Source organism: Salvia miltiorrhiza, chromosome 3, assembly GCF_028751815.1.
Source record: "Salvia miltiorrhiza cultivar Shanhuang (shh) chromosome 3, IMPLAD_Smil_shh, whole genome shotgun sequence".
In the NCBI taxonomy this organism is placed as follows: domain Eukaryota; kingdom Viridiplantae; phylum Streptophyta; class Magnoliopsida; order Lamiales; family Lamiaceae; genus Salvia; species Salvia miltiorrhiza.
This window is the reverse complement of record NC_080389.1, coordinates 28,086,689-28,099,527: the sequence shown is the minus strand read 5'-3', so window position 1 is coordinate 28,099,527 and position 12,839 is coordinate 28,086,689. Positions and strand designations below refer to the sequence as shown.

The 12,839-nt window shown below is 35.0% G+C and overlaps 1 protein-coding gene across 1 annotated transcript; it reads right to left on the bottom strand.

Moving 5' to 3' along the window:
• Nucleotides 1-2,814: 2,814 nt before the first annotated feature.
• LOC131014004 (uncharacterized) lies at nt 2,815-12,839 on the bottom strand. Its single transcript, XM_057941940.1, has 4 exons — nt 12,312-12,839; nt 11,816-12,152; nt 4,356-4,895; nt 2,815-3,229 (listed from the first exon to the last, which is right to left on the bottom strand). Exons 1-4 carry the CDS (start codon nt 12,770-12,772, stop codon nt 3,134-3,136), a joined length of 1,434 nt encoding a protein of 477 aa, XP_057797923.1. The 5' UTR covers nt 12,773-12,839; the 3' UTR covers nt 2,815-3,133.

Below are 12,839 nucleotides of genomic sequence, written 5' to 3'. Positions count from 1 at the left end.
GAGCTGGGCTACGCCCACCTGAATAAAAAAAATAAAAAAATGCTTTTTCTCAACGGCGTTAGCATCCGTTAAGTGGCGGAGGAGAAATTGGTTCGATTTTGCCACGTTGAGGTAGCAAACAGCGCTTATCCCGAGTATAGGGTCCTAAGCGTGATAGGGACGTCATCGATAGGGGGATATTTGGTACTTAACCATTTAAAAAAAAAAACTAAAAAATTTAAAAAATATATTAACGATTGAATTTTCGGTCGTTAAAAAAAATATTTTAACGATCGAAAATTCGGTCGTTAAAAAAAATAGAATATTAAAAAAATAATTAGCGACCGAATTTTCAATCGTTAAAAAATTAAAAAAAAAATTGATCGTGAAACGGTCGTAAATCGGTCGTTAAGGCCGCAAAATTAACGACCGAATTTTTCGATCGTTAAACGCATGTTTTCTTGTAGTGAAACCTAATTACTTCTGCATTAGCGTGAGACCAGAAAAAGAGACTTCTGTGAGAACAGAAAGGAGAGAGAGAGACGCCAACTGGAGAGGGAGAGGACTTGAAGATCGTTGCCATCCAGCGTCAAGTCTTGCCGTGGGAAATTAAACAAGTCGGAAGATTCACTCTGGAGTCGCTCATCGTCGGATTTGTAAGTAAGATTCGTTCTCTTGTAATAGGCACGATGATTTTTGTATGTATTCGTTTGGTATCCAGAATTGGCCATGGGCACGTGAATCATGTATCAAAATATGGTTCCTTCATTATGTTGGTGTAACAGTCGATTTACTGAAATATTGAAATAAATCTATTATGCTTCTTACTTTAGGCTTGATTAAAACACAAAAGAGTTGGTAATAGCTACAAGTAGGGGTGTAATCGAACCGAGCCGAACCGAATAGTGGTGTGCTCAAGTTTGGTTTGTTTAGTATCGAATCGAATCCCGAACTTTACTTACCGAATACTTTGAGGCTCACAAGCAGTTCACGAGCTCAATCGAGCCTATACAAACTTTCTAAATTTATATTTATATTCAAAATATTGATTATTTTATTTTAAAAATAAATTATTTTATTCAAAATAATAATTATAATAATTATTTTCTTATAACTAACAAAATTAATTACAGATTTAATACAATTATTATTAATTTTAATGGATAAATATAAGTTGTATCTACTAATAATTTATATTTTTCAAGTTGAATCACTTGACGAACATGTTCACGAGCTAACGAGCCGAATACTACTAAGCTCAAGTTTGGTTTGTTTATTTATTGAGCTTCTCTAAACAAACTTGAACGAGCTTTTTTCGAGCCGAGCTCCGAATAGTTCGCGAGCGGCTTGGTTTGTTTACAGCCCTAGCTACAAGTGTTGGAGGTAAAACCTTTAAGATGAGGTTCTGCTGTGTTGTTGGATCTCCATGGGCAAGGAGTTTTTTGCTTTGAACTTCTTCATTGGAAAATTGTTTGTGTAATGAAAGGAGGATTTTGGCTAGTGAGATAAAGAGATTGCAGATGCATGGGCTGACTGCCTTCGAGTATGCGTATGAGTGAAGGAAAAGAAACAACAACATAGTTGTTGAGGGGAATGGTGACCGATGGAAAGTGTCATGGTGTGATTGCACCTGTAACATCAGCCTGAGAGTTCTTATCACGAGCTTTCGTTTCATCATCGAGGAGACTTTGCCTTTCCTCTCCGAAGTTGTGCGATAGTGTTTCGGTAACTCTAAAACTCCTTCATGCTTTCCCTTGTTCGCATTACAAAGAAGACCATTGACTCCCTTTGGTATCAAAACCTCCTCAGACACTTTGTAAAATTTGGATGCAAGAGGAGGTGACGCCCCTCTCGACTTACTTTTTCGACCACGACTCGCCCTCTCCAAACTTGGCGGCGGATCCACCATTACCGGACAAGACAAGACTCAAATGAAACAAGAATAAAAAAAATAACCCAAAAATTGAAAACGAAAAAATCACAAAGAACAAAAACATGCAAAACTGAGAAACGCGAAGCTACAAATCATGAGGCGCAAAGCACTCGTGGAGAGAAGTCCAACATCGATTCTCATTTCTTTATTCTCTTCTTTACTTTTTAGGAGCGTGCTTCTTCTTTTTACAAGATTTCAACTTAGGGTGTGTTCTCTTTTGTTGTAAATTTATCATGGAAAAATGAAGGATAAATAAAATTTAAACCTTTAAATCCTTTTTTTTTCACATTTCCTACTTGACCCTTACTCATTTCTCATTTACACTACAAATGAGGGATAATATTATCACACTATTTTTGGAGGGATAATATTATCCCTCATTCGTAGTGTAAATGGGGAATGAGTAAGGGTAAATGTGAGAAAAGAAATAAATGATTTAAAGGGTTAAATTTTGTTTATCCCTCCTTTTTTCATGATAAATTTACAACAAGAGAAAACACACACTTAAAAGATAGAAGTGTATAGATTGTCTAGATTAGTGAAGATTTATTCTTCTGATTGACTTAGCTATGCTAAGAAGCGGATCATGCTAAAGTTGATTCGTGTCTGACCTACTGATGCTGAGGTTTTATATTCGAAAGAATGTCACCACGAGTCAACATCTATTAAAGAAAAGTCAACTACGACACAAGACTCTCTCTCTTTCTCTACGATTTGCACCACATCACATTGGCACACCAACTTGAAGCCGAATATGTAACTTTCGTTTTTTTTATTTCCTCTAATTTTTCTATGACCTTTTGGCATTAGTTATGAATTATCATAATCTTAGAAGTAAACATCTGGTTGTATTGGATAGGATTATCGAATCCAATCCTATCTTATCTAATCTCACTCCATTATTGTAATATAAATTATTGTTTAATTAATCAATGAAATTAGATCAAAGTGGTAAAGACTCACGTACTAGTTTACAATATTGTGAAATGTCTGGTAGAGCAACAATCCTTTCAAATAAAAATTGAAAAAACAAAAAAAGAAAATCAATAGTGTGAGATAAGACACACCGAATTAAGATACTGTCTTAATTTCAACAGTTTAGTAAAGCCTATTTCTGGTGCATTTATCCAAATAAATCTCATCCAATGGATGATATTTCTCTTCCTCTTCTTCTTGATCTTCTTCTTCTTCTTTTAATTAAATAAGACAAGTTTTTGATAATTACGCAATAATCTCTTGTGCAGCGCATTCCCGAAATTTAATCTCTGCTTCTTCTCCATCTACGCGAACAACGTCACAGCATTCACTTCTATCAATCTGAAACAAAATTTACGAAAAAAACAACTTAGAAATTTAGATATCAGTTCAGAAGTGGTAACTACTAATCATTGAATATATATTAGAAAACAAGATTAATATGCCTTCAGAATAGTTGGTTTTAGTAAAAGATGTAACAGCAAACTCTGTTTCACAATTAAGAAAGCAAAAACTGAATATATATGCATGTCGAGGTATTCGATCATTTTCATGTTCATGTCATGTCTCTTCCTTTTCCTGTTATGTTATCAATTTAGAATTATAAAATTAATGAATATATTTTATGAAAGTTATAATTTTCATGCACTTCAAAACTTTGCTCTTTTCATGCACTATATAAAAGTATAATGGAAAATGATACTTAAGTTTTGTTTTTTCTCCCAATTTTAACCCCAATAATTTAGTTGGGCTGCAAAGCCTCACCAACAGTTAGCCCAATTCACCTATTTCTCATTGCAAATTAATGGAATGATTCACCAGCATTAAATAAAATCTCTCTCCTGTCTCACTAAATTAATCCATTCCTTTTTAAATGTTCGATAATATATTTAATTAGACTTTCTTAATTAAAATCTTATTAAACCTTTGAGTTAATGGGCCATTCTAACCCACGCCACTTAGTAAAAGGATATTTTAGCCACATAAATAAAAAGTGAAAATAATAATCTATGTTACTATTTTATCCTTATTATTTTACACGTTTTACAAGAACTTTGCTTACACAAAAAAATCATTTAACATGTTTAAATATTGCTATTACACGAATTACAGTATTAATTAATTAATCGCGTAAAGACATGCAAATTATTATAATTGGTGAATACATGAAATTTTTTATGTAATCATTAATTTCTTTCATCTAAGAGTACATTTAACACGAAAATGACTACTATTTTTATATTTTTGTTATCATGGCTGTAATTTTCTATTACTATATGTCTTTGGCTATTGTTGTTCCCTCTAAAACTCTATTTCACTTATCATAAAACATAAGAAATGCATCTAAGTTATTTAAAGGTATTAACACAAATAATTATATTTGTGAAAGAAAGTAAATTCATTTTCGAAATCCATGTAAAAAGTAAGGAGGGACTAATTTATACGGGGTGATTAATTCAAAGATTACCTGAAACCGTTTCGTTGCCGGTGAAAAGACCTGGATCCTGGAAATCGAATCGGCGGAGTGGTTGCCGGAAAACGGGCAAGCCGGCAAGCCCCGGCCCCACGCCCGAGAAAACTCCGTCAAGATCTGATCATCCGCCGTGGTTCCGACGGTGTGATAGAAGAACATATGGGGGGCCTCACAAGGGTCCCGCGACGGGAGGCGCGTGTTGAACATGTAATGCGGCGGGCGGGGGCTGCGCTGCCACGTCTTGAACGTCTCGATGGGGTACTGCAGGTGGCTCCGCGGCAGAATGTTCTCGTAGATGTGGGCGGAATAGCCCCATGCAATGGAAAACGACCAGTTGGTCGGCCGGTGGTAACAGATGGTCTGCTGCAGCATGCGGGAGTTGTCGGCGGCCACCGCCTTCATGAGGTGGCGCGTGGAATCCGGGCGGTTCATTTTAGGGAATATTGGCTGCACCATGTCGAAGTGGTGGAGGGACATTAGAGGGTATTTGGGGTGCGATGATAGGAAACCGGATATGTCTCCTCGCAGATCAATCTGTTATAATAGTAGATATTGGACAAGAGTTAATATATCAAAATATCCATATTGTTATAATCACATAGAAGCTAAAATACAGTCATTTTTCAGTCTTGAATTATTCTTTAGGCCATAATTCACCCGAATTAATTTTGGTTCACGATCAAAAGGTTTTGCAATCGTGAAATTTAGAAAAAGTATCATCAATTCAGAGCCTAATTATGAAGTTTCGTGTGGTTGTAAATTGTAGGCAAATTAAAATAGAATCTATTATTAAGATGATTTATGTATGAATTGTATAGGTTAATTAATTTACTACTCCCTCCGTCCCAAACGAAAAGTCTCATTTCTTTTCGGCACGGAGATTAAGAAATGTGTATAAAGTAGATAAAGTGGGTTTGTGGAAATTATTTAAATATTAAGTATAGAAAGAAAGTGTATTGCCAAAAAAAGAAACAGAACATTTCGTTTGGGACGGAGGGAGTATTAATTACTTCCGTAGTTGTGAATATATTATTATAATAATATAGTACAACTTTAAAAGTGATTATTTTTTATATTTACATTAATAAAATTGATCATATTTAGTATTTACATTAATAAAATTGATATTTTATTAATTTGTACCACACAAACTATATCTATATGTAAGTAGGTTCGTCGATTACTTCTCCAGCAATATTTGGTAACATTATTTTTTTTCTTATTTGTTGATCAGCATTAATACAATATGGAATGAATGTCACGTGACGTATTGGATTATGCAGGATATATAGTTCTAATAATCTTTATTAATTACCTGGACAAATTAAAGGAGTAATTAAACTCTCTAAAATCATGTTTTCTCACGTTTCATGTTAAGTTTTCTTTTCAAGACCGATACTATAAAATACATTATTTTCCTATTTGATTAATATTTATTTTTCAGCTTTTGGTTACTTTTTCCTCTTGAAGTTTTTAGTTACTAATTGTTAAACTTCTTTGTGTGGCACTAATGGTTAATTATTATTGATTGAGAATAATTCTCATTAATTTTTTCGTACGTCCTACCTTTTCTCCATACTTTAATAAATTAAATGGATTAATTAATTGTAATAATAGAGTATGGGCCGGACACAATCCTCTCAGGCTATCAACGGACAAATCCCATTCATACCCAAATTCGAGCCTAACACAATTTTGAGTAATTACAAATTTGGAAGGGGAACTTACTTTTCATGATTTTTTGATTTTTAGAAAACTTTTCATGATTGATAAGATGCATGATTGAGTATTTTTATCTTTAGAAGTATGATTTTTCTAATTTCATTCTTTTAATGGGATAAGAATCAAATAAAACTAGCTTAAATCATAAAAATAATCAAAGGCATTGGGATATCTTAAAATTTCAATCTATCAAAATAAACAAAGAATTAGTTTTATTATTTTTATCTATCAAGGCTAACATTTCAAAGTAAATGTCCCCCATCCAACAGTTTCTTTGTGTGAATATATAATAATTAATATTTTCTATATGATAAACTAATAATTTGCAAATAAAACTAAAAGTTTCCAACACAACTAATATTATTTTCCGTACAATAATTACGAATAAATTATTATCTTTTTTTGTACGAAAATAATTAAACAAATGCTTTTGAATATTTAACTATTGCTTTTGAATATAAAATGTGATAACTTTCTCTGATTCCAATAATTACGAAAATGATAGTAATAGTATGACACATTGTCATTGACACCACATACTTTTGCGGAAGAGACGTTGACACATATAATTCAAAGAAACTAATACTCTTTAATTTTAAATTAATAATTTTCGTAATTAAATCAAAACGGTTTTTATCCAAACCCAAGATTTAATTTTCAATAATTACAGAAATATCACCACTTTTGTGCTTGGTTTGATTAAGTGTGAAGAATCCATATCTAATTAAAATATCCTTGATCCATTAGACAATCAGATATAAAGTTTTGTGGAAGATTTTTTATTTTCTAACTTTTAGACCCATTAGACATCAAAACAAGATTTGGTGAACGAGTTTTATTTTGTAAGTTTGGGGAGCCGATCGAATAGTAGAAAATTGGGTTAATTCTCTCTAAATCCTTAAACTATAGTCATTTTCCGTTTTTTCTCTCAATCTTTGAACTTCCCATAAAAAATTACCAACTATTGATTTTTCCTAATTTTTCCATGACGGGTTTTCCAGCTAAATTCGATCACACGTGGAATCGGAATTAAGTAACGTGGACACGTCGGATTGTTAATAAAACGACGTAGTATCTATTATACATAAATGACGTCGTTTTGTGCTTGTTATTCTTCAATTTGTCGCCGTTCTGCCACATCCACCACCTTCTTCTAAAAGTCCGATCGCTGCCGCTCATCTCCTCCAAAAAACCGGCAGACTACCGCCTTCATCCCTGTCTGTTACAGATTGCCCTGACGACCACTCTCCTCAAAGGCTCCGCGCTCCCAAGATCCGACCTGAGAACCCTTCTCTCTGACCCACGTTTTCAGAGTTGCAGCTAGGGTTTTGCCCCCTCTTCGCACAGCCTAGGGTTTGCACCGTAAATAGCAGCGCCGCCCTGACCTGCCTCCTCCCAGTCATGCCGCCTAACACCCCGAGCCTCTTCAAATTTGGTATCTGAGTGGAGGAGAGAGGGAGGAGGAGGAGGGGCGAAGTGGGTTTTCAAACGTGGGTTTTCAATCGGCGTCGGGAATCGAGTGGAGGAGAGAGGGAGGGGGAGGGGAGAGGAAGTGGCGGCGGTGGGGGATGGGGGAAGGGGGAGAGTCGACGGAGTCCTAGAAAACGTCGGCCCTCAAACCGGCGCCGCCTGAGCTCGCTCGCCGCCTCTGAAATTCCGGCAGAGTCGACACCGCTTTTCGACTTGTGCCAATCTCCTGGAAACCGCCGTCCCCAGAATCTGGGCGGTTGTGGCGGTGAGAGAGAGGGGGGGAGCCAGACGGGGGAAGAGGGGGAAGAGAGAAAGAGAGTGACGTGGGAGGGGGAGAGTGACATGTGAGGGGGAGGGTGGGTGTGATTTGCCACGTATAGGGTGATTTGGCATGAATAACGCCACATAGGAAAATTCCGACTTCGGATTTGGCCGGAAAACCCGTCATGGGAAAATTAGGAAAAATTGAAAGTAGGGGGTTTTTTGTGGGAAGTTCAAAGATTGAGGGAAAAAACGAAAAATGATTATAGTTTAAGGATTTAGAGAGAATTAACCCTAGAAAATTCAACATACTTAGACCCTCAAAAGGTAGTGTTCCTCCGTCACAGTTAATTTGATTGTATGTATATATATATATATATAAGAGTGTTTTTATTCTAGCTCTCCCCTATATATATATATAGGGGAGGGCTACAGTAAAAACATTTCTTAAAATATAAATATAAACGTTTTTTAATGTACGAATTTTATCCAACAGGGTTACGAATTCATCCAACATGGTTACGAATTGTGAAAAATAAATTTTTGTTACATTTGGGATTCGAACCCAGGACCACGAATTCATCCAAAAGGGTTACGAATTAACCGTAGATCTTGATGATCTAAGGGCTGAAAATCATTTATATTTTATACACTTAAGAGTATTTTTATTCTAGCCCTCCCCTATATATATATATATATATATATTTGAGCATTTTCAATTAAATTGATCAATTTTTTTATATGTAACAAATTAGAAAATATATTTGTGACTTTTTATTCACTCTATTCACTTTATTATCAAATACATTTAAAACAGTACAAAATACCAATTTCTTAAATTTCATGTTTAAAAGTAGGGGTGGAAAATCGGGTTGCGGGTATCGGGTATACCCTCACCCGTCCCGATACCCGCGCGGGTATCGGGTACCCGATACCCGCAAAATTCGGGTGGAGGGTCGGGTGCGGGTATCGCATCCTCAAAAATCGCGGGTAGAGGGTACCCGCGGGTATACCCGCGGGTACCCGCATACCCGCAATAAATATTCAAAAAAATAAAATTAAATAATTTTATTTAATAATATTAGGAATTAAACCAATTAACCAAAAGTAAATATTAGGAATTAAACCAATTTTATTAGGAATTAAATCAATAAATATTAGGAATTAAACCAATAAATATTAGAAATTAAACCAATAATATTAGGAATTAAACCAATAAATATTAGGAATTTTATTTAATAATATTAGGAATTAAACCAATTAGGAATTAAACCAATAAATATTAGGAATTAAACCAATAAATATTATGAATTAAACCAATAATATTAGGAATTAAACCAATAATATTAGGAATTTTATTTAATAATATTAGGAATTAAACCAATTAACCAAAATTTAAAAATTAAATTAAATAATTTTATTTAATAATATTAGGAATTTTATTCGTCACAGGTTTTATGGATAATCGATGAAATAGAAAGGATATTTTCAATTTTTTTTGTGAAATGCGGGACAAAATACCCTCTCGCGGGACGAAATACCCTCTCGCGGGACGAAATACCCTCCAGCGGGACCAAAAACCCGCAAAATTACAATTAAAAAAAAAAAATTGCGGGACTGTGAGGGTACCCTCATACCCGCAGCGGGTATCCGCTGCGGGTATTCGGGTACCCGCATCGGGAAAGAGGGTCGGGTGAGGGTGCCGTTTTCGGCAGTTTTCGTCCCGCGGGTACCCGCATTTTGCGGGTAGGGTACCCGCGGGTACCCGATTTTCCACCCCTATTTAAAAGGAATTGGAGTACTATTTAGAGTATTCTACTACTTATATTAGTCGACAAACTAGAATAAATTTAGGTCTAGCGTTTTGGCTTCAATTCCTGTAGAATAAGGTATCTCAATAATATATTCTTGAATTTTTCGATATTAATGTTGGGCTGAACTAAACTTTCCAATTATCATAGTGAGAATTGGTATCAACCCTTATATGCATAATTAAAAATAATTATATAAGTTATAAGTAGGGGTATAATCGAACCGAGCCGAACCAAATAGTGGTGTGCTCAAATTTGGTTTGTTTAGTATCGAATCGAATCCCGAACTTTACTTACCGAATACTTTGAGGCTCGCGAGTGGCTCACTAGCCTAATCGAGCCTATACGAACTTTTTTAATTTATATTTATATTCAAAATATTGATTATTATATTTTAAAAATAAATTATTTATTTAAAATAATAAATGTATTAATTATTTTCTTATGACAAATAAAATTAATTAGAGATTTAATACAATTATTATTATTAATTTTAGTGGATAAATATAAGTTGTATATACTAATAATTTATATTTTTCAAGCTGAATCACTTGACGAACATGTTCACGAGCTAACGATCGAACCGAATACTACTAAACTCAAGTTTGATTTGTTTATTTATCGAGCTTCTCTAAACGAACTTGAATGAGTTTTTTTCGAGCCGAGCTCCGAATACTTCGCGAGCGGCTTGGTTTGTTTACCCCTAGTTATAAGTGTGTTTTTTGGACAGTTGTGTAACTAGCCAACCTTGAATATCCTACACATACGGTCTATATCCTACATAATTAACTAGCACTTATCGCTTTAGAAAAACAAGGCTTTCATAATGAGGGAAAAAAAGATTAAGCCTTTCGAAATTGAAAAATGAGATCTCCTTTAAAAAAGTCAACCATCTTATTTAATTTAATGCTTCATTAGATTTGATATTTGTCTGAGATAATTTCACTAGTCACAACGGATCACAATTTGTAAAACAATATATATACTGAATTCAAACATTAATAAAATTATAAATATATATGTTCTCGAAACTAATATATGTATCAATTTTAGACAAATTTTAGTAAAATAAATCTAATATTTGTCAATTAATATCCAAATGTGGGGAAGTAGTTAATAATGTTTATTCTACATACTAGGTGTGAGTACTTCCACGCACGCCTAATGCAATTTAGCTTGGAAGTAATTAATAGTTAGCTTAACAATAAATAATTAATCTAGGTCTTCGTGCAAGTGGTACATCAATGCAACAGGCATGTAGCTAGGGTAACGTACTAAAAAAAAAAAAAAACTTGTTACTTGTACCGTAATTTATTAAATCAGCACTACGATTTACGTCCTATTATTAAAAAAGTTAAGTAGCACATGTAATTTGATCATTTTATATATATATATACATAACTCCGAATTTCTTCGACTTTCAGATGTTATAACAAATGTGCACTACTCTATATGCACTCTGATTAATTAATAAATTAATTCAAATTTAAACCCTTATGACTAGCTTAATTTTGTTTATCACAAAATAAGAAATGTCGATGCAAACCAAGACTTAATTACACTGGTGGACTCGTAAAATAGCTATTCCTCTCTACGTCTCATTATTGTTGTCACAATTATCATTTTGAGTTATCCCATTATTATTGTTCAATTCTTATAAAAAGTGTGAGTCCTACCAATTTATCCCTTCTTCTTAAGTCTCATGTTCAAAATTTTGAGACAATAATAATAAGACAGATCAGGAAAATATAAAATAATAAAAATAAAGATTACCTATTAATATAAAAGGGTAAAAGCTGCTTCTACTATTTCACCCCTTAATGCACAATCAAGAATACACTTAGTTAAGTGTGCGTGTGTTGGCCAAGCGGTAAAGGGTTAATGCCTAAGGCCAAAGGTATTGGGTTTGAGTCCCTTGTGGTGCGGTCATTTAATTTCTTTATTTATTATTTAATATTGTAAATTTATCAAAAAAAAAAAATACACTTAGTTGTGAATTATCCTTTATATAGACAATTAACAATCAACAATAATTTTGGCTGTGAATTCATCAAGGGCAAAAAATTAGTTTAAGCCTAAAATTAACCAATTTTTTTTTTATCACTTTCTTCTATTCTTTATGATTATTTTTTAATTTTGACGAAAATGAGTATTCTAATATATTAAGTGAATATGCATGAAATTAATTACCTGATGAATTCCTTTGAGGGGCGTGAGGTTTACTCCAATATCCGCAATACACGACATAGTAGTGCGATCAGCAGCATTAAGATGGCGATATCTGAGCAGGCATTTCTCCATGTCCGCGGCCACAAGTTTGGCCAAAGGGTAGCTCATAATAAATCCGGCGCCGCCGAATCCCTGGCTGAATGAGAACCAATAATTCGACAAAATAAACTCCGACTGCCCACCAAAGTAGTAATACTTTGTGTGATCGTACCCTGCAAGGATGTGAACGATATTATCTACGACGAATATGGAGTCGTCGTCGCCCATCACCAGCCACCGGAGATTCTCGTGGTCTTCCCTGTACGGACACAGCAACAGTAAGAGGAGAGGAAGCAATTTCATTTTTTTAAAATACCACCAAATTATTGATAGTTCGTATCAAATTATAGAAAAGATGTTTTGTAAAAAATTGGAAATCAAAATTTGCCCCAATCCATTGAGAATCTTTTATGGGTACCTGTACACCTCCATGATGGCGTGTATAATCCGCTGCGCCACCACGTTGGTCTTGTGGAGCAGCTTGGTGATGTCGTCGGAGATTCTGTAAGGAGGCGACGCCGGCGACCACGGAAGGAGATCCCCGGTGGGGGCGGTGTCGAGGAACAGAAAGCCGCGCGTGACATTCGGGCGCCACCATGATTCGATGTATGCCTTCCGGTGGTGCCACGCCCGCTCCGACCCGACGAGGCCGAATACGAGGTGCTCGAGCGTGGTCGGAGTTGCCGAGGATTGTGTTTCCTTCTCCGTAGAGGGTGAGAATGGTTGCCGTTTGAGGAAAGGAGAGAAGAAGTCGGCGGAGGCTGGGCAGTTGGGGTACTGATTGGAGAAGGCCACGAAGATGAAGTAAAAGACTACAAACAGAATTGCAAGGGTTTTGCATGGGCCGCCGGAAACATCCATTTTTGGAGACGACGACATTTTTTTCCTTTGACAAAAATTGGTGCTTGACTAAATCATGAGAGCTGGGATTACCTTCAATTTATAT